This window comes from Rhinichthys klamathensis, unplaced genomic scaffold (genome assembly GCF_029890125.1).
Source record: "Rhinichthys klamathensis goyatoka isolate OS25496 unplaced genomic scaffold, OSU_Roscu_1.1 h1tg000126l_1, whole genome shotgun sequence".
NCBI classification, from domain to species: domain Eukaryota; kingdom Metazoa; phylum Chordata; class Actinopteri; order Cypriniformes; family Leuciscidae; genus Rhinichthys; species Rhinichthys klamathensis.
This window is the reverse complement of record NW_026606663.1, coordinates 931,513-955,444: the sequence shown is the minus strand read 5'-3', so window position 1 is coordinate 955,444 and position 23,932 is coordinate 931,513. Positions and strand designations below refer to the sequence as shown.

At 37.8% G+C, this 23,932-nt stretch overlaps 1 protein-coding gene across 1 annotated transcript in view; it reads left to right on the top strand.

Annotated features, from left to right (window-relative positions):
• Positions 1 to 2,723: 2,723 nt before the first annotated feature.
• Positions 2,724 to 23,932, top strand: part of LOC130089131 (pro-neuregulin-3, membrane-bound isoform) — a gene marked incomplete at its 5' end in the record, with an annotated part of 132,232 nt that continues 111,023 nt past the window's right edge. Inside the window, one exon of the mRNA XM_056256257.1 lies at positions 2,724 to 2,853. Coding sequence (XP_056112232.1) covers positions 2,724 to 2,853 — 130 coding nt within the window. The remainder of the gene's footprint in view (positions 2,854 to 23,932) is intronic.

Genomic DNA, 23,932 nt, shown 5'->3' with positions numbered 1-23,932 from the left:
CTGTGTGTATTGCTGCTTCTGAGCTAATCGATTCTCTGTGACCTTCACTGTATGTCAAGCCGCCAGGCACTCTGGGGGAATGTCACATCTGAGAGACGGCATCAGTGCTTGGCCCTGGGGAACCCCATCCCTTAACACCCCACACCTGCCTCGGCCCACGGAAACAAACTAAGACAGAGGGGATGTCAGGGTCTGAGTAGATTTCCAATCTCTTAGACACTTGGCCCTATCTCACCTCCTGACAGAGGAAACTGACAGTCTGGAGGAAACCAGCCCCACTGAATCTCAAGGAAAGGACTCAGTAATGAGGCTGATGGGCTACTAAGCTGTTATCAATATCATCAGTGTTCTGAAGGATGACTAATAGAGATCTTGTCCACTGCTCAACCCTTTTTGCTTTGAACACAAAGCACAAGCGCTTTGCATTGATTTCGACAGCAGTTTGTCAAAAGGTCTGGCAATGCACCCAGATGCAATTATTGGAAAATGAATTGAGTTTTTATTAAAAACATTTATAGTTTTATTTATTAAGGTTTTAAGATCCTCCTCTGGGGCGTTCTATCACCTGGCACCCTGAACGCATGCCAAATTAGCCTCAGAAGACCTGGTGAATATTTTGAAAATGAATGAGCATGAATACATGATCACCCACAGCTGATACTCAGACAAAGTTATTAGTGACTGCAAAAGAATCTTGCAAAATTAACGTTGATTTGTTAATTGTTTATTTTTATATATTACAATTATATAAAGAATGCAATTAATCATGCTCTTTGACCCATACATAACTTAATAAGGATTCAATAATACAATTCTATCTTCAACGTTTTTTCCTACTCAGCAGACATTATCTGCAATTAACCAAATATGGATATTTTGTAATCAATGTGTTTAATTGACACATACAAGGATAATTTGAATGAATGCAAACAAACGAGCCGAGTTAAGTTGTACAGTATAGCCAAGTCATTTGTATAGCACTTTTCACATTGTTCAAAGCATCTTTACAGAAAAACATGATGCTTATGTTTATAATATCTTGATGCCTTGCATTTAGCAGAACAGAGCTGGGTGATTAATAGTTTTATGACAATATAAAGAATCAAACAGTTGAGATTTGCGGTTTAGTATATATTGCATGTATGCGGATAAAGTTGGATGCAATATATATCCAATTTTAGATATATTTCTAGGTAATATTTAGATAACATTTTGCAACTATAATCAAGCAGTTGAGATTAGCTATATATTGCTTTGTCAGTGTACTGTATGTGGGTAAAATTGGACATCCTATATTTCCAAATTTAAATATCTCTGAACAATTTTATAGTTTACATTTTGCAATGGTATATCGTAAACAATCAAGCAGTTGAGATTTACTGTGTAATATATATAACTTGTTGTGAGTGTACTGTATGTATGTGGATAAAGTTGAATAAACCTACAGTAGTGGTAGGTTGGGTTAATGAATTCATTAAATGGTAATATTGAGAATTATGAAAGCTGGAAGTTTTTGTTCAAATCAGGGGTAAAATTGTGATCATATCGCCCAACTTTAAGCAGTTTAAATGAGGAGTTAATTGAAATTGGACATACTGTACTACTTATACATAACACATTGTACATAATTTCTTAATATCTTTTCCATATAGAAAATCATTTAGTGTAATTGACCATGTCCTTTACATTTTGTTATGTCTTGTTTGTTCATCATACGTGGCAACCTTTGTCCACTTAACCATTGTCCTTCTCTCAGTTTATGGTCTGTATTCAGGGCAAGCATTCAAATGTTCTTTATTTCCAGTTTATTTAATATTGATGTCAGTCAAAGTCTCTCAGGCACATTATAAGTTCTGTTTACAGATTTACAGCAGGTACGCTTGCACACGTTGTGAGGACTGTAATAAGTGCAAGGTTACCTTATTATGTTGGCTTTAGCAAAGTGAACTTGGCATCATTAATCACAATGAAGTCTTTTCCCAAATAGTAGACTCCTGTATTAATTCTAAGAAGACAGAGAGAGTGATTACTTCATTGTTCTCATCTATCATCCTTCAGTAATACATCTGGAGCAAACCAAATTCATGCAGACTGTACAGCAGGCCCCTCCCTGTCAGTTACAACTACATAGTAAGAGGGAGAAATGTGGTTGCTTGTTTCAGAGAGGTATGAGGCCTCTTGCATTATCTGGTGGTTATGTGGTAATCGTTGATATCACTTTTTGTGTGGCCATCTGAGGAGATGTCTTAGATTATAAAGTATTGTGGAAGGGGAGGTGCTGAAAGCTATTGATTTTAATGGTCATGAAATACTCTACCAAAAGACTTCAGAGCCTCATGTACTACTTCTTGGCAATGCTTAAAATGGTGTAATCTGAATAGAAAGCTGATAGATTGTGTTCAAAAAACCTCTAGTAAACTTTTAAATTGCAATGTAGTCCAATGCCATTATATGCTAAGAACATAAATGTAATAGAGGAGTGTTATGCTTGTAAACATTTAAATGACAGAATCAGAATTTTTGGGTGAACAATCCCTTCACTCACCCTCATGTCATTGCAAACCTATATGACTTTCTTTCTTTTGTAAAACATTTTTAAAAAATGGGACATTTTAAAGTATGTTTAACTTTGGATAAATACATTTAAAAACGCTCTCCTAACCTTTTACTTACCTCTTAATCTGTTACATGACGTAATTTTCCTTTTCTTCTTTATCCTTTAGCATCACCAACTCTTCCGCCTTTGAAATCGGAGCATTTCAAACCATGTCAGGAGAAAGACCTGGCCTATTGCCTGAATGACGGGGAGTGCTTTGTCATCGAGACCCTGAGCGGCCCACACAAACACTGCAGGTATGACTGCACTTCCTGTTTATGCATTGGAGGGAAAGGTTCGGTCTACTCTTCGCTCAAGAAATAAATGCAATCACTATGGATGGGAGGCTCTATACGGTTTCAGAGCGATGACAATTCCATATCCCATTTTCGGAGAAAATGATCCTTCTGGAAATATCCGCCAGTAAATCTCTCTCTCTCTCTCTCTCTCTCTCTCTCTCTCTCTCTCTCTCTCTCTCTCTCTCTCTCTCTCTCTCTCTCTCTCTCCTCTCTCTCTCTCTCTCTCTCTCTCTCTCTCTCTCTCTCTCTGTCTCTCTCTCTCTCTGTCTCTCTCTCTCTCTCTCTCTCTCTCTCTCTCTCTCTCTCTCTCTCTCTCTCTCTCTCTCTCTCTCTCTCTCTCTCTCTCTCTCTCCCACATCGTTTTTCTACTCTTGTGTCTTATTGGCCTCCTCTCTGGGACTCTCGCTGTTGCATGAAGCTCTTAGTCATGCTAACGATGACAGCTTTGTCATAGCCTGAGAGCTGTCTAAGGTCCCTTCTCTGCTAATTAAAAGTGGCACTTTGCAGAAGTTCATTAGAGGCTTGTTTTGGTTCTGTTGGCTTTTTTTTCAAGGTTGAAAATAGGATTCACAAAATGGAGGCAGAGCATTTCTGACACTGATGTGTTCACCTTTTGCACGAAGCATGAGCACAATTTCAAATAACATTTCCTGGATGTGAGGGTTCACTTCCGTAGGTTTTGCATGAGCAGTCTTTTTTTCTCATTTGCCTAATGGAACACGGAGAAATTGCATGTTTGGAACTGAAGAGCCAAGAAGGAGCAGAAGCCAAGTGTCCTCATTTTAATCAGTGGTAATTGGTGTTGTTTTAGGTGGCCCATTTATTTGACTGAAGCTAAGCTAGTTCAAATGTTCTGGCTCTGATTAATTCCCAGAACACTCTTCCCTCCCAACTTAAAGCCAAGGACATCCATGCATCTGTCTGTTCCTCAAAGCAAGGTTTTGATGCTCTCAAAGGATCAATTCACTGGAGAATGTGGATTCTATTGAAAGAATAAAGCTACTAAATCCATTTGCATTGCAGCGGTTTTCATGGCATTGAAATGGCATACACAAAAAGCTATACAGTATAGTTTGTGCTGAATGCCACTCTTTGTTGATATTTTAAGTAGTTTGCATGCATTGCATGTTTTATGGTTATATGGGCCTTTAGCCTTCAAAATAACTGAAACCGGAAGTGACAAGCACTGGGTTGTGCTATAAGATGTGTTTGGACTCTATATTTACAGTATTGAAGCTGTGTGCTACAGATGTTTTTTGAGACACCTGCAGTTATAACGCTGTTTCTTGGCTCCCTTTATTCGATTGCTCTTTTTAGTTGAGTCTTGAACAGTCTGGCAGTGTAGTTTTTTTAAATTAAAATCGGATGTGCGGGGCTGCATCAGGAATCCAATTTCTGTAACCCATAATGCAATTTACATTGGATGGTTATGTTGCATTTTACATTGGATGGTTATGTTGCATTTTACATTTACTGGCTCTCATTGAGCACAAAGCAATATGCTTGAAGTAGGCAACCAGTCACTTTCACTCACCAATTTGCTAAAGTGCTATCAGTCTAAGTGTACCAGTGTGCTCAAAGATCTAAAAGCTAAGCTAAGTATCATGTGTGCTCCAACCATGTATGAGTCTATGGCGCAACTGGCTACTATGGCATAGAGCCAGGGTCCACAATTAACACCCATCAAGCATCAAATTCAAGTAAAAAGTGGCTTTGGTGAGTATGGAACATGGTACTCTGCACTTGGCTGGTAACGTTATAAGGATGTTTTTTTTTTTTTTTTTTTTTTTTTTTTGAATCGCTACGTAGTATATAGCGCCAGCAGCCATATCACCCTGTAGCTCAAGACTGGTTGGCCACTGATGCTAAGCAGGGTTGAGCCTGGTCAGTACCTGGATGGGAGAACTGGGAAAACCAGGTTTCTGCTGTAAGAGGTGTTAGTGAGCCCATCAGGGGGGTGCTCACCCCGTGGTTTGTGTGGGTCCTAACGCCCCAGTATAGTGATGGGGACAATCGGAGGGCTTTGAACGCAAAAAGGTTTAGATCCACTGGTCTAAATTGAACTGAAAAAATGTATAAATAAATAAATTTGCCAGACGGGCCGGTCTGAGTATTTCACAATCTGCTCAGTTACTGGGATTTTCATGCACAACCATTTCTAGGGTTTACAAAGAATGGTGTGAAAAGGGAAAAACATCCAGTATGTGGCAGTCCTGTGGGCGAAAATGCCTTGTTGATGCTAGAGGTCAGAGGAGAATGGGCCGACTGATTCAAGCTGATAGAAGAGCAACTTTGACTGAAATAACCACTCGTTACAACCGAGGTATGCAGCAAAGCATTTGTGAAGCCACAACACGCACAACCTTGAGGCGGATGGGCTACAACAGCAGAAGACCCCACCGGGTACCACTCATCTCCACTACAAATAGGAAAAAGAGGCTACAATTTGCAAGAGCTCACCAAAATTGGACAGTTGAAGACTGGAAAAATGTTGCCTGGTCTGATGAGTCTCGATTTCTGTTGAGACATTCAGATGGTAGAGTCAGAATTTGGCGTAAACAGAATGAGAACATGGATCCATCATGCTTTGTTACCACTGTGCAGGCTGGTGGTGGTGGTAATGTAATGGTGTGGGGATGTTTTCTTGGCACACTTTAGGCCCCTTAGTGCCAATTGGGCATCGTTTAAATGCCACGGCCTGAGCATTGTTTCTGACCATGTCCATCCCTTTATGGCCACTATGTACCCATCCTCTGATGGCTACTTCCAGCAGGATAATGCACCATGTCACAAAGCTCGAATCATTTCAAATTGGTTTCTTGAACATGACAATGAGTTCACTGTACTAAAATGGCCCCCACAGTCACCAGATCGCAACCCAATAGAGCATCTTTGGGATGTGGTGGAACGGGAGCTTCGTGCCCTGGATGTGCATCCCACAAATCTCCATCAACTGCAAGATGCTATCCTATCAATATGGGCCAACATTTCTAAAGAATGCTTTCCGCACCATGTTGAATCAATGCCTTGTAGAATTAAGGCAGTTCTGAAGGCGAAAGGGGGTCGCACTAGGGCTGGGCGATATGGCCAAAAAAAATTATCACGATCATTTTTTTATATCAGTCGATATCGATAATTATCACGATAAATGTCAAATCTTTATTTATTTCAAGTTTAATGGCAGATTTTTGCTCCTAAGTGAAAGTTGTAGAAACCAGTGTGTTAATTGTGGTTTTAAACTACTCTTTATTGTCAGAACATATCATGACAATCACTTGCCAAACGTATATTTCTTAGTTTCTGCATGTGCTAATGGGGATATTAAGTCTTGAAACAGGTTTGTGTTGCCTTACTTTAATGGCACATATCTTCAGCACAGTTTGCATTGCAGGCTGCAATATTAATATTACATGTTTTATCTCGAAACGCATATTTGACAGTGAGTTGACAGTAAATCTGCATCCTAACTCAAGCTAATACTACTATGTTAAATTTATGTTCATTAACAAAAACAGTAACATCTGTTAAAAAAAATTGACAACCACACTTTTATTTGGTCAAATGTAATATTCTGACTGAGTTTTAACCATAGTTTTTAACCATTGCTTATCATGCATTTAGATCATGATAACCACAGATAAAGCCAGGCATAGCCTATAGCACCTCACTATAATGGCAAAATGTAACTTTATGGTTTCTATGGTATCTGTATGAAAAACAGTAGCCTAAATACATTATTAAATACTGTAATTATATTCCATTAGTCATTTAATACATTGTCTACATTAATAATATAATACAATTCAATGTATATCCCACATTTCATGGTGCAGTTAATATTACTAGGCTAACCTTACAGTAAATCCATGGTAAATGGATTCAGTATCAATTCAGATTGACAGTGTTTCTCCTGTTCGTCAGCTCTGTTTCATCTGCCTTTAAACTGGTTTAAATCACTGAGACATTTGTGTTCTTCGCTGAATTCAAGCGCTTCTCACTGGATCTCGTGAGCGAGGTGATCAGAGTCGCGTCTGCTCTAGTGAGCTCACGCTGCGCTGCCGTTGTGCCGTTTGGACTTTGACCCGAGCGGATAAACAGTCCGTGAGGCGCGCGCGCGCGGTTCAAATGAGTTTCGTTCCGCTTTTGGCGCATAAACATTATCGAACATTTATCGAACTCTTGATATCGTTTTATCGAGAAAAATTATATCGCGATAATTATCGTTATCGTGTTATCGCCCAGCCCTAGGTCAAACACAGTATTAGTAGCCTATGGTATTCCTAATAATCCTTTAGGTGAGTGTATATATATATATATATATATATATATATATATATATATATATATATATATATATATATATATATATATGTATATATGTATATATGTATATATATATATATATATATATATATATATATATATGTATATATATATATATATATATATATATATATATATGTTAGGACCCTCACTGATGACATTGATAATTCAAATCATAATAAATTAATATAGCAAAGATTTGGACGAAAATGAGGTAGAAATTTGGAAGCTAAATTTTGTGTATTGGGTGTAATAGAATATGCTTTAATATTGAAAAATACATTATTTTGTCACATATTGTACATTATTGTAGCTCCTGCCCAGTCTTTCTGAAATATTTATTTAGTTAGCCTATCTAAACAACATAGACAAAACAGGAGTATTTGGGGTTAGCCAGAGTTTAGTAGACAGATGGAAAGAGAGATAGAGTCACAATTTTTTTTTAAATGGGGACATGGTGGCAACCGGTAGATGCTGCTCACTACGAAGCTAACAACTGATTAAAATAACTGTGTTTGTGCATGTTTGATGCAAGATACATGGCAGGTAGAGAATCCTGTTTCCTTTGCTGCACCGAGTAAAACAACCCGTTTGTTTCTGTTGACCTAGATTCATAGAGTGTGTGGATTCTTTGTTGAGCTGCCTCATCTGGTCTATAAACACAATATACAGGAGGATGTTAGGGCTTACAGCAATGTGATTACATAGTGTGCATGGTTGTGCATCATAACCCAGGAACCCACCCATCCGTGTTTTAGCAGTTGCTGGAGCACCCCATGACACAAGTTGACAAATTCCATATACGCTATATAATTCCAAACCCATAAGCACAGAATAGGGGTGTAAAAATGTTAAAAGAACAATATGGCCCCTTAAGTGTTAAAGGGATAGTTCACCCAAAAAATTTAATTATGCCATTAATTTCTCACCCTCATGTCGTTTCAAACCCGTAAGACTTTAGTTCATCTTCGGAACACAAATGGATAACTTTTTGATGAAATCTGAGAGCTTTCTGTCCCTTCATAGACAGCTATGCTACTTTGACACTTTGACTCTTCAAAAAGTTCATAAAGAGATTGTAAAACTAATCCAAATTAATTAGACTGTTTAGACCAAATTTTCTGAAGAGACACGATCACTTTATATGATGAACATATTTAATTTAGGCTTTTATTCACATATAAACATTGATCAGCTAACATAAACATAAACTCAACCGAACTTTCTTGACGCGCAAGAACAAACCTCATTGGTTCCTGTGGAATCTCAAACGCGCTTATTATACCGTGAAAATCTCATACCGTTACAAAGTTCTCGCACTTCAAGCGAACATGCTTGAGCTTCCGTTTACCATAACTGATGTTATGGTAAACGGAAGATTTTGCACTAAATCGTTTAATTCATATGGATTAGTTTTACGGTTTTACCAGTACAAATCCAAAAAGTGTTGTTATACCTAAACCTACCCATAAGTTATCCCTAAAATCAGAGGGAAATGATAGGTGAATAACACTGATGTAGAAGCACCTACCAAACGCTGGCTGTGAGCCTGAACTTGACATAAGCTGTAAACTTGTCCCTCAAATCTGATTTGTTCAACAAATATGTTGATCCAGGATCATGTTGTACGTGGTGAAATCACGTTCACCAGCCATATTGCACTCCTGCCTGTGTGATATGGCATATATAAGCAAAATACAGAAAGTGGAAACTCAAATTTTATTTTTCATATCAGGTTTCGATTTTTGTATTTCCTTTTTTTATATTATCACATAGTTCTTTTATGGATTATTAGCAGTATTAGACGTAACCTATTTTTTAATTATATGTATATAATTTATTAAATTTATTCATTTATTTAATTTATTGTAGATAATGTTTGTTGCCTTGTAAATTACACTGTCCACTTCTCTCTCTGTATCAAATTCAGCTTGTGGTCCCTCCCAGAGCATTAATGGGAACAGAAAGCCATGCTGCCTGCAGCTTAATTGTTTCTATTGCCTCCGTTTCTTTTTCTGCGGGAATAGTCTCTTTATGATTCACTGTCTTCTTTCTACTGCCTCTTGGAAAATCATAAAAAAGCCTCCTCACCTGGGCTGTCACTAAGATGTCAGAGACATAAAAACACAACCTGGCCCAAAAAAAAAAAAACTGTAAAATTTACTGCAGCTATGGTTGCAAGAAATTTACCGAAAAAAAATATGGTAGTAACATTCTAGGTTTTACGTATTTAACTTAAATTTACAGAAATAAAACTATTTAATTAACTGATATAATGTAAATATACCAACCTGTTGAAGTATTAATATATGTTTTGTACCATAATTCACTGACAACCACCAAACTCAGCAATGATGCATCACATGATGAAACAAAGCTCATCACAAGCAGAGCTGAGAAAGTACATACTAATATATAGAAGGCGCGCAGAGTGTCATTCACAAATACTAAACACCATCAAGGTAACAATAAAATAAAGCAATAAACATTAATTTAACAACATTTGATGTTATATAAAACCCTAATGCACTTAGCTATTTTTCGTATCAGTTTCTCTTCTTAGTTATTTCAATGAAAACGCATCGAATTTAAAGTGTCACGCAGGGAATTGTGGCAATGTCAATTTACGTTATTTCACTGTAAATTATACAATGACTTGTTCTTTTTCACTTCCAAAACCTGTAAATGTAAAAGTATTTTACTGTAAAATTACATAAAATGTAGCACAAACTTAAAATATTTTAATCAAGATGTATTTGTTTACTTTTATATGATATATATATATATATATATATATATAATTATTTTCATCATTTCATCATTATCGCATCTTTTGCGGTCAAAACTGACTGTATCCACACAAGCAAGCGTGCATCTGCGTGCAGAATCGCTCTACATTACTGCCGTTCTGTACCTTTGTAAAAGTGGGGTTCTAGTTGATTTAAGATTCAAAAACATGCCACAAGTAAGATTTTGTTTTTAATCTTGATAAGTATAAATGGAAAAGAACAATAGGAAGTGTTAAATGAAAGAAAATCTGTGATTCAGCCAAGCTGGCACTTCCAAAGCCTTACTAAGTCACTGCTTGCTTATCCTATCCTGGAGGTCGGCATTAGATTTCTCCTCCGCTGCTGGGTAGTGTGTAAGATCTTGACTCTTGTTAGTGTTGAGAAGGTAAGCCTCTACTGCCACAACAACACTGCACCAATCCCATCTGTCAGTGTGCTGCCACATGGGGCTGGAACACGGGTTGAGACCTCCCCAAAGCCCCCTGCCAATATCACTGCAGCTGAAGGGCCATGTGTACACTGTTAACGGCCTCTGGTCTGAGAGTACTGTCGGGGGGAGCAAGATCGTGCGATTAATTTCAATAGGCTGTGGTGTTGTATGGTTTTAAATTGGATGTGAATTTTGTGGTTACAGCTTATAGCCTGAAGCTATGATGCAAATATAGGGAGCATTTGCAATGGGTTTTTGTCAGGGGAGGGATTATGAATGCATGCAAAGCAGATTTATTGTCAAATATGCAGACAAACATTGTCTCATGAATAGGCAAAGAGAGAGAGAGAAACAGAAATGGATGTATTATTGAGTATGCTTGTGATACTGATTTTATTGTTAAAACATCACAACTCATCATATGAAACAAAATGCCTGCCGCTGAAAGTGTGGAATCAATGAGAGGAAAATTCACAAAGATGGAAGCCATTTTCGTGTCTCTATCTTCCAATTTGCAATTCATTGATCCGGAACAATGAGAGTTGGCACTCCCCAGACAATATAAAAGGCTTTTCTCTAGTCTTTGGTCCAGTTCACCAACAACTAGCCCATTTTGCTAGATCGAGGAACATTACATCTGATAAAGTATAGTTCTTAACTTGTGAATCAGCACTGAAAAATGGGTCTGATAGGGATAAACAGCAGAAAAAAAACAATGCTAAATGCAACTAACCATACACAAAAAAACAAAAAAAAAAACATTTCAAATACATTTTGAAAGGGAGGGCAATATACTGTATGTTGCTCAAATGTTGTTGTTGTTTTAAATATAATACTTTCATTCTGCAAGGATGCATTAAAGTGGTCAAGTCTCACAGTAAAGAAATGAATAATGTTACAAAATATTTATATTTCACATGAATGCTGTTTGAACTTTATATTCATCAAAGAATATTGAACAAAAATGTATTACAGTTTCCAGTTTTATCAATCACAACTGTTTTCAATACTGATAGTAATAAGAAAATAAATCTTGAGCACTGACTGAATCAGCATATTAGAATGATTTCTGAAGGATCATGTGACACTGAAGACTGGAGTAATGATGCTGAAAATTCAGCTTTACCTTCACAGGAATAAATTACATTTTAAAATGTTAAAAAAAATACAAATATTTTAATTTGTAAAAATATTTCACAATATTACTGCAGCCTTGGTGGAAATAAGAGACTTTTTTCAAAAACATTTAAAAAAAATCGTATTGACCCTGTGTGTGTGTGTGTGTGTGTGTGTGTGCAGGTTTATATTACATTGTGGGGACCAATCCCCACAAGGATAGTAAAACTTGAGATCACCTACACTGTGGGGACCAGCCAGCGGTCCCCACAAGGGAAATGGGTTAATAAACATACTAAATTATATATTTTTTTTAAAATGTAAAAATGCAAAACAAAATTGTGTGATGGGTAGGTTTAGGGGTAGGGTTAGTGTAAGGGGACAGAATATACAGTTTAAAACAGTACAGTTTAAAAACCATTACATCTATGGAAAGTAGTGAACCAGACGTGTGTGTATGGAGCTGATGTACAACATCAGCGTATATGTGTGTATATATATATAAATGTATAAAATTTATAAATTTTAAAGATATTTTAGTTCAACTTATTAGAGAAGAAAACGTTAAGAACTACACTTAAAAGGTTTTGTGAACGTAGTGTCCAAGAACCCAATAACAACAGTGGAATCCTGTTAGTCAGTGCTTGAGACATAGAGCCCGAAAGTACACAGATTCTAGTAGCTTTGCATATCTCTGATACTAACGTTACAAATATTAGACCTTCCTTCCAGTCTCTGCGGTGCTAGTGTACTACAGCAACCTCTGTTTCATTGAAGGCTACATGTGGACTGTAACGATTACCCATTGAACTGGCCATAAAAAAAAAAAGAATGACGAAAAAACGATGTTTGTCAACCTCACAGCCCTGTAACCTCAGCAGATGTTTTGCACTGCTTTCCTCTGCTAAATATTCTAAACTGTTTGATACACATAAGATTTACCTTTGAAGATTCTGCCACTTTGGATGAACCAAGATGTTTCTGTGCCAAATCTGAGGCAGAGAAAATCCCCCCTCTTATCAGGCCCGACATGACCTTCCCATGCTGAACGAAGCACAACAGTGGGTTTCCATGTGATGCTCATCCACCCATATAATGGAATAAGATAGCAATGATGTGATATCTGCCAAGGTAAAACTTATAACTGTGTGTAGAAAAAAAAAGAGTTTCTTTCCCTCCACTTCAGAGCACCTCATCTATGAGCAGCTATCCTGGGACTCAATACGATGCTCTAGCAGGTCAGATTAGAGGGATAGAGAGGAAAAGAGTGTTAGAGAGATCTGCTGTGAAGTGCAAAAGAAAGTAAAATAAATCTGAATTTGTTTCTAGCACATTTTATTGGCAATGTTATTTTCCATGACTGGATAAATGATTGGCATATCTGAACAAGCAGTGATCTGCTATTATGCAATGAAATGGATAGTTCTACAGTTCCAACTGTACTTTATACATTGATAGTTACAACTATGACCTGTTCACATGACCATTCCTGTATTTTCCAGAATTTTAATTACTTTTTGCCTTCACTAGATAATTTGTAATATTCATGTGGTGTGATTTTTTTGTAATTGATGTAGTTATTTATAATGCTCATAACAGTTGCATGCTGTAGCATAGAGCTGCATGATTAATTGTTTAAAGCTTGTGATCTCAATTCAATCAGCCAAGCGATCTTATTTCTAAATGACAGTGATTTGTCGATGTCAGTGTCTATTAAACCTTTGACAAGTACGATCACAATGAACTTTCAAATCTGCGTTCATGCTGCCGCTGACCCAGAGAGCCGTTTTCATGTATGTATGAAACCGCTTCACTACCTTTTCAACCACACACTATCATTATTTCTGTGTTACAATACTGTAATTCAAATGATCACAAAAGTACTGGGATAAGTTTATGGTTCGGATATAAACACTGGTGTCTACGCTAGCGAATATAGTGGTCAAAATGGAGGAAATCACTTTATGAAAGTAACTTGCTTCTAATTCAGATTACATTAATCACAAATTGTTACACCAGTAGGAGGTGACAAGTGACTTAAAACATTTCTTTGTCATTGAATCATTCATTCAAACCGATTTATTTAATTAATTCAAATTAATTCAATAGTTTTTAAACAGACTACAGCTATTCATATTTTGTCAGAACCTCTAATAAATTATATGGTATTTTGTTTAGCTGTCTAGTCAGAATTGTGGGAGAATTGTGATCTATATTAAAAACAATGATTCGTGCAGCTCTACTATAGCATTTGGGGCCAGATTTACTTACAGCTTGCGCCAGTGCAAAACCTCTTTTGCCATTAAAAAGCACTACTGTCAGGATTTACTAAAGACAGTGGAAATATTAGTGCTGAAAAGGCATTGACAAATTCTTTTCTTTTCTTTTTTTTCGGCTGACCTTTATATATATATTGTGTATATATAGTATAGCAAGTCAGAATAAAGGGCATTTCTAACCTGGTACAGGATGCTGGAATTACGACCATTATGCTTTCTGCATCTAACTGATGCTTTTAAAATTGTTTCTGTATCAGAAACAGCTGGGAAACGCGAACAGGAATGGAAATGGAAAAAGTAAATATTGTTTAGCCAGACAGAAAGTGAAGAGCTCTTCAGAAGAAGAGACAATAGAAGAAATGAAATTTCTTTCTTTTCCCAGAAAGGGGAAATTGTGAAGAGATTTTGAGATCTTTGGTGAGGACATGGGTGTCTGCAAGGGATGTGGAGGGTTGGAAAGACGATGTGTCGGAAGATAGGAGTGGATAAGAGATGTTTTGCAAAGATAGAAAGGAAGGAAACAAGAGGCAGTTTAGATGGCAGAGGAGCACTTCTGTTTTTAGAGAGCTCATTTTTTGCTCTTGCAGGTGAGCGTCTTCTTAACGAGGTTGAAATTGTTGGAAATTGAAGGCACTTGTAATTTCAATCACTCGTGCTGGAGGCCGCATGCACACACACTTGAATCAGAATGTAAATTCTGTTTCATAATTCATTTCAAGCACTTGTCGCATGTCAAACCACAGCCTTACTCAACCAAAACAACAAAAAAATCATTAATTTTCAGTGTCAAATGGAAATGCATGAGGATTTGTGGAAGGGGGAATCTAAAGCCTAAAAGAAATGATTTTTTTTATCTTTTTTTCATTTTCTCTGCTACAGATGCATTACCTCCATCAGCAGTCTCTTTCATTCTGTATACTGTATGTGGGGTTTAGGTATTTCAGTTTCCCCCACAAACTGTATTTCATGCAGCGCTGATAAAGTATCTAGTGGAACAATACAAAGAGCAAGAGCAGCCTTGTCCTATAAAGCCTTATTCTCAAGGTCTACATTTTCCTTAAGGACAACCAGTTAACAGCAAACACTTATCATGATAAATGTTAGAGACTTTCATAGCTCTGATGTGAAGTGCAATCTACTTTATGCCGATAGATAAATCATTCCGTTTTCTTATGCATGTCTGTTTCACACAGCAAATGACAGCACAAAGAGAAAGCAGAGAATAAGAGAAAAAAATAACATTATGTAGTCAACCTTTGTGCACTTTGTCTCCCAAACTGACAGCTCATTTCACAAGCATACTAGTAATCCAAGCACACCCTAAGGGTTCAGTCATATATGTATACACTGCATCTTAATGAGTAGCATACGAAATTGCATGGAAACTCAAAATTGAAGGTATGAATTGAAATGCAAGGGAGCCTTTTATTGTTTACTGTTGTCTTTTTTTAGAAACAGCAAATGCAATCCAATAATTGGCAGTACTGTATTTAAATAACAGAACTAAACAAACATAACATGTTGTAACACGTCATTATTTTATTATTTTTAATTTTCATAATCTTTATCTTTTAACTTGCTACATGTTGAACAACCTGTTTGAAAAAAGAGACTTGTTCAGGAATCTGATTTCACTGGTTGTGCTGTATTTTTTTATTTACTAAAAAGAACTGACATATTAGAATCATTGGTTAAGGAGTCATATTATACTGGTTGTGCAGACTGTTTATTATATACTAAAATGAACTGACTCGTTGGAATCATTCCTCCAAGAATCGAGTTGTATTATTGATTGTGCTGTATGTTTTTGATTTATTCAAAAATAACTGACTCATTAAAATCATTTGTTCAGGAGTCAAATTATACAGGCTGCGCAGTCTGCTTATGATTCACTACAAGAGAACCGAATGATTAGAATTATTCATACAGCTACAGGAATCGAATTACGCTGGTTGTGCTGTGTGTTTCCGATTTACTAAAAATGACTTACTCATTGGAATCATTCATTCAGGAATCGGATTACGCTGCATCTGCTGTATGTTTTTGATTCACTAAAACCATAGTAATGGACTCAGAATCATTTGGGAGTCAGACCACACTGGCCCTGCTGTAGATATATAGATATATTGTGTGTTGCGACACCACTGGATAAGTATTATAATGGTTAACAGATCCGAACGTTCTCCGTTCCCTAACCCTATAAGTATGACATTACTATAGTCTGTTTTGATACATTTCTAACCATTCTCTGAACTCTTTACTCTCTCACAGAGAGCCAAACAACTGTGGTGGCATCCTTTGATCGTGACCAGCCCTTCTCTAAAGCCCACTTTAGTGAATAATTCTCCCTGATTAAGTCATGATTAGGATCACTCTGTTAATCTAGTCCCCCTCGCCCAAGGCAAGAGTTCAGTCAGAATGTAATTTCCTTACCTCTTGAAGTTTCAATTGATTTGTGTTGACTCCATTGTTATTTCTAATTAATATGGTTTAACAAGATAATTGTGCGATTGTATTAGCTTGCTTTGTCTGAAAAATAGCAGAGAATTTCCAATTAACATGCATGCAACCAGTACAATTAAAAGTACAGTTCCTTTTTCCTGCTGTAAATTGATATTGTGTGCCTTTCAATACCCTTCATAGTGTGTGTGTGTGTGTGTGTGTGTGTGTGTGTGTGTGTGTGTGTGTGTGTGTGTGTGTGTGTGTGTGTGTGTGTGTGTGTGTGTGTGTGTGTGTGTGTGTGTGTGTGTGTGTGTGTGTGTGTGTGTGTGTGTGTGTTTACTGTATTAACACCACTCGCATTCGCTGAAACTTGAGAATAGACACGTGGGCTTTATTTACTTTGCAGTCTTACTGCTGTCTGCTTTCACTTCACTGACAGGCCAAGAGTGAAAATGAGGGGAAATGGGAAGGCTCATTACACACAAACAACATGAGAAACTTCTCTGTTAATGTGCAAACCAAGTAACTGCTATTCTATATGAGCGAAATACAGTTTCTAAGCAAGGCAGCTCTTTCAAGTCAAGAAGTCTGAAATGCTAATTGCATGCAAATGAATGCAAATGAACCCTTCATTTTCCACACAAAAATGCACAGCGATTATCTTCTATAAATAACCAAACCAGAGCAAATGAAAAGATCATTTAAATTTTTTAAATTATTGGCCACCAAAAAAAAATTAAAATCCCCTTCAAACCTTGAGAAATGTTATTTGGCATTAAGAAGAGGTGGGAAACAGTTTTTGGCAACAGAGAAACGCAAACGGAAAAATCATAAAAAATATTGAAAAAGAATCAGAAGTAGAGGAGTAATGGCAGACGTTTCAGTGCTGCAATATTTTGCATATGGCTAACCCCGAGCTAAATACAGCGATGAATGTATTAATTTGAGCTATTAAGGGGTATGTCACTGAAAGGTTAGCCATGTCTGTCTCTGCTTGCATCTATCAATCCATTTATAGTTCAGAGCACATTAATGATATTGATTTTTTTGGGAGTCTAGTAGGGGTGGTGAAAAAAATCGATTATTGATTAATCGCGAGTATGTTATGGACGAGTATGAATCGATTATTACATTTTCAAAAATCGATTTTTTTATTATAAAAAAAAAAAAATTGCATTATTTTATTTTGTAAAAAATGTTATACCGGAAGTTGAACGTCACGAACGCGCCCAGTTCCAGTTAGCAAGCGCGTGTAACGGCAGCCAGAGCGAGTGAGAGCAGGTGTGCCGGAGACACACTGGCTGCGTGGCGGCGTCTCAGCTGCGTGGTGTGTCCGTTTTTATTTCGGCTCCCATGTTAACAGGTTAGAGCTTGCACACTGCCTGCATGAGCCGCGCGGAAAACGCGTGCATGCTAGAAATAGAACCGACGCCTATTTTTCACGCGACACGCAAGCGTGTTGGAAGCATAGGTTGGAAGCGTTTCCAGGCAAAATAGAATAGGAAACGATGTTTATATGTCATTTTGTACACGAATACATATTAATAAATTACATTTTGATGTTTGAAAGTCTAGGTTTTGATATAAATTCAGATATCAATGTAATTTAATCAAATAATAATAATAATAATAATAATAATTATCGATTTTCAAATATTGCCATTATTTTTGCCTATATACAAATTTATGTCATTTTTATTTTTTAAACAATCGAGTCCTGGTGTTCACTACAGAGGTCATAGCATAACATATGAATAAAATATCTCTTTTTTCATTTGTTTCTTATGCTCTTAACAATGTGATTACATGAAGAAGAAAAAAAACTTTTGAAAAAAACGTTCTGGGCCTCAGGAGGATATAAAGAAAATAGAATACAATAACAACATAGTGTGTCTTCTGAGTGACGGTCCACCATCAGGCTAAATATAGGCTCTTTAAAGCTACACAAAATTTGTAAATGTTATTGAAATAAACAGACAGCCCACTTCCCTATTTTTCGGATTTTGGAAGATGTGTGATAACAGTTGAAATTGTTGTCGTAAAGGCAAGAGGCAAGAGTTGAAATTGTTGTAGTAAGGATTAACACACCGCTAACCCAAATGTAGACTGTCCCTCTATGTCACCTAGCAGCAGCGGCGCCGCGTCAGACACGCTTCTGGTGTGCAAAGACACAGAAAACGCGACGCAGCTGACACGCAACAGAAACGCCACGCTCACGCCACGCAGCCAGTGTGTCTCCGGCCTAACGAGCGTTGCTTGCTACAACACCTTGTCTTTCTAGAAGAAAATTGTCCAATTTCTACAGAATGTTGGTTCTGATCTACTTCCTAAAGGAAATAAGCCTTTCATTTATTTGTTATTGTTTAGTTCAACTTGATGAGTCACAACACAATGTGATGTATTCATTTCTGTGTTCTACAGAACATAAGCTACATACAAATAATTCTGAAGTTATAACTACACGACACAGAAAGTGCTTTGAGTTGTTGTTACTCAATAAAAGAGTTAAGTAATTCAGCAGCTGACTTTTTTTAATACTGCAATCACTTTGTAGTGTATTTTCGTTTACTGTTGTGAAATGGAAAATCAATAATCGCTAATCGAGAATCGTTAATAATCGAAAATCGACTGTAATCGAATCGGGACTTCAATAATCGTAATCGAATCGAATCGGGAAATCAGACAGATTAACCACCCCTAGAGTCTAGAGGGCATTCGGCATCTAACTATCCTGTCCACTTATCTGGGAAGGTGTATTCATATTGTTCCTGCACCATTTAGTTCTGTCATTGTGTCTTACAGTACTTCAATTGTTATTCTGTCCTACTGACATATATCAATCACAATATTATAACCACCTGCTTAATATTGAGTAGGTCCCCCTCGTGCTACCAAAGCAGCTCTGATGTGTCAAGGCATGGACCTCTGAATGTGTCCTGTGGTATCTAGCACCAAGACATTAGCAGCAGATCCTTTTATGGTTACGTGGTGCAGCCTCCATGAATCAGATTTTGTTGGTCCAGCACATCCAGTAGTTGCTCAATTGACTGTTCGCAAAAGCCACGCCCCCTAGTTATTGTTACTACGCCCGTCAAACAAATGGTCTAACACGCGACAGATTGCCATGACGGGAAGAGGTATACCCGTGCGTGTCAGTGACCTTTTGGAGCAATACCTCAGCGATATCCTCCAGATCGAGGCAAAAGGGGTTACAGTATGCAGTGGAGGGATATATTCAAAATATAGAAATACGCAATGAAGGAGACACGACTACTATCGAGGCTAATGCTTACTGGTCTCGAGCTAAATCTGAGAAACCCCATGACCAAATGCAACCAGCACAGCCTTGAAGAAGATTTTATAAGCTGGTTCAGTGGCTAATGTTTGGAGTTAGAAATATATAACTCGCGCTGCATATTTAGTAATTTTGCCTCAGATACAGCTTTAACAAGCAGGTTGTTCATTACCACGGCAACCGCTTGCGTGTCATGCTGAATGCGATGGGATGCGAGACGGAAAGATACAGATAACCATACATTATTTAAGGTTATTTCTATTCGTTACGATATTGATATATGAACTGATGTTGTCAAGTAAGCTTCATGCTTTCCCCGTTGCGAGCGTGCACTCCTCTAAACTGTAACTTAGTCTACGGGTGCTGCACTGCTAGTTGACTGCTGCTCATTTTCCCCAGAGAATATCATGTTAACAACAACCCTTTAGAAAACTTAATTCCTTTGTGGATCCTCTTGATCTGCTTTCTCCATGTTTCTTTGACTAATCTCAGTGTCTCGGTCTCACGCACGCTGCACGCGAGTTAACCATGTTCGACACATTTAACAACTGGGAGTGGGGCCGTCCACACTGTTTTATCCATTGTAGGCATCGCTCACGTTGTGTTTTCGGCTTTGGAAACGGAAAGAACACAACTCCTCCAGACAATCTCTCGGGGTACCATAGTGTCCGATTTACAAACGCCGTGGGCGCACCGCTTCACCATCTTGCTTGGAGTCGATGTTTGACGGACCTGCTCACATAGTAACGGTTGCTATGATGTGTGATTGGACAATGGCCGTTTTGTGGGAGGGGCCTGCGAACGGTCAATTGGAATGAGATCTGAGGAATTTGGAGGCCAAGGCATCACCTTGAACTATTTGTCATGTTCTCATTCCTGAGCAGGTGCATTATCCTGCTAAAAGAGGCCACTGCCATCAGGGACCACAGGGACCACCATTGCAATGAAGAGGTGTATGTGGTCTGCAACTATTCTTTTGGTAGGTAACGTCCACATGAATGGCAAGAACAAAGGTTTCCCAGCAGAACATTGCCCAGAACATGCACTGCCTTCGCCGGCCTGCCTTGTGGATGTAATACGTAAATGCAAATTATCAGAGTAAACTCAGAGAAACCCAATGGAGAAAACCCGAAAGTAAAACAGATAATTTTATAATTAAATATTGCAATACTTTGCGCTACTGTATCGATATAATTGCGTGCGCAAAATATCGCGATACTGAACAGAATAGTTTTTTTCCCCACCACTACTTGGTATATCCCACTGCTCGACAGGTGCAAATTGTAACAATATAATCAATTTTATTCACTTCACCTGTCAGTGGTTTTAAAGGTGAACAAAGTAACTTTTTTACCTTAACCGAACAGCTTTGAAGTCATTGTAATGTTTATATTACTGATTTCGTGTTGAATGGTGGTCGTCTCGCACCCCCCTGGTGCCTGTGAGCCGCAAAACCACCCTTGCAACTTTGGGCCGAGCCGCCGGCCTCAGTGTTAGGAAGTATCGTGTGATATCAGGTCTCGAGGTAACGAATTGCTTTACGGCAAAAAACAGATCTGATAAAATTCTGATAAAATGAGCATCAAACAGAAATAACCCGGCGCCGTATACATGTGGTGTTGGGCGCGCGCAACTCTTAAAGGGGCCATACCTTATTTCCACTCGTTACAGCGTCTATCCTACTGAACAGGTACCGGTGTACAGGGGGAGGGGATCCGGCCGTGAGTGCGAGCCATCTCTGCGTGAGTGCTATTCACGACAGTACAAGTACTCCACAGCGACTCTAGGGGTCGCTGTTTGACAAAAACGGAATTCCTACTTAGTGCTGCTTTAATGTTGTGGCTGATCAGTGTGTGTATGTTGTAAGCCATTCATACTGTAATATATAAGGTACCTCATATTATAATCATTTAAGGTAAAATATACATAATGGGATCTTCATGCTTGGAGTATTAGGTATCAAAAAGTTTAAAAACTCTTACATCCCACTAGGCTATTCACCACTACACCACAGCTATGACATTTTTCTTCATTTTCTACATTTTGCATTGCTCTTTTAATATATATATATATATATAGTTCTTCAACTTTCTGCATTTTGATTTGAACTAAAATTTCTTTCTCGCAGTAACATAAATAATGGCTGTTCTTAATAGCCTGGAGACATCGCAAAACATTTAAGTATTCTGGGTTTATAGATATTTTGCTTTAGTAATGCTTCAACCTGTCAACCGTTAAATGTTTACAGTTAAAAAGTTTTGAAAATCCCCCATGCAGGTGTTTGCCTCTCCACTCAACATCCTCTCGCATCATGTCAACATCTCTTAGCGATTCAGTGAGCTGTTGCCAAGGTACCTTGCACCAGAGATGTTTGTTTATTTTCTCCTTTTACTCGGAACCCATTATTTAGCTTGTTGAGAATAAGTGTGCAGACAGACACACTCATACAGACACACTTAGACACACTTTTTCTCCAAGGGGAGTTTATAGTGACACTTTTTATAGATTACACTTTTCAAGGTCATCAGGTTTTAACAGCATTTTTCTAAAAGTTTTTGACAACTTTATGCAGTAACGCCGTATCACTGTTTGGTATATGTCCAATAATGTCTAATAATTCATTCATACTGTTGTGTGATATAGTGGTCGACCCATATTGTTTTTTTGATGGCCGATGCACAGGGCCGGATTAACCATTAGGGCAACTGGTCACTTGCCCAGGGGCACATGACAGCTAAGGGGCCCTGCGCACCGTCAAATATTATGTTAGATCACGTTATAAACGCAGTCCTCACTTTCCTAATTATATGCAGATTTTTGCAACCCGTTCGATCAAAATATAATGTTAAATCGCGTCAAAAACAGTGCCTGTATTTCGTGCAGTGAGCGAGAGCGAGCGAGCTATCATGTCGACTCGCGTTGCGTGACTTATTGACGCTCTGACATTTGAAGTGATGGAGAAGCAGTTGCCTACGGTTGCCTAACATAAAGGTCTCGACTGTCTAGCGTTATATTTTGCCAACGAACTCAAATTGAAACTGTGATATTGCTTTGTGCCGTTATAAAACAGCAAAAGACTTTATGTAGCCTATAGGCATTCTGTTTGTGCTGCGTGATTTAAAGAGAAGTGCGCCCTTTGCTCACGCGATCAGCATGGTGAAGTGGTGTTTTCTCCAAAATGAAAGTTCAAGGGTTTATTTCTGGCAATTAAAGAAATTAGGACAAAAGTATTGTACTTTTCCTATACTGTGTAATGTAATGCAAAATACTTTTAGGCTACATTTATAGGAGGTATATATGGATTTTACGTCATAGGAATAATTATATAAATCATTATTATAATAATTGGTTGGCATCCTAAAACACCAGTGATAATGTAATGTAGACTGAGACTCTAGTCTATATCATAACTAAAAAGATGTTTGAGCCCTCTTTAATGTCCAGGTACAAGTCAATGCTTTTTCTTTGTTTAATGTGCACAGTTCATGGGTTAAAGCCGGTTGAAGCTCTTAATTTTGAGCTCTCAAAGTGCACCAGATTGATGCATTTAACCTTAAAATGTACAAATTTTCTTGCGGGGGAGCATGCCCCCCAACCCCCCTAGAGGGACAGAGTTCCGCCCAACATAGTTTTATCAAATCCTATGGGAAACACAGATCATTTATGAAGTAATACGTACAACAAAGTTCCTTTTAAGTCAGTAAAACAGTTAATGCCAAATTTAAATGTCCTTGGACAAACTTCATTTGGCCTGCCTAAGGGGGGGCCTACAAGACATTGTGCCCAGGGCCCTCTGAATTCTTAATCCGGCCCTGCCGATGCAGATGCCGATACTGTATCTTAGAGAGCTGGGTGGCCGATATAAAGCCGATATTATATATATATATATATACTTAATATTTATTTGAATCAATATTTAATAAATTAGAAAACACATTTTTTAAATATGCTATACTTATCTGCAGTCCTATTACAGTATTTTTCACAAATAAAGTAATTGTTAAAATATATATGGATATATGAATAAAAAAGAAGTAAACACAGTAACAGAGCACTCAGTAATCTGGTAATTTTGTGCGCACTGGTAATCATATTTTTTCAAATAAAGACAATGTAACGCTAATTTTACATACAGCACACAGTGAAAACGATATGAATATGACAGTGGGCAACTGGATATAGCACAGCATATTTTAAAATGAAGGATTTAATGTTTTTCGATCGCGTCTCCTGTGAAGCTGATCTTCTGTTCGCATTCACTTACTTCGCACGGACCGACCGTCACTCGCAGTAACACGTTTATGCAGGCTACAAATGCACACTTCACAAGATATCACAGATGGATTTGATTAAATCTGCAAGG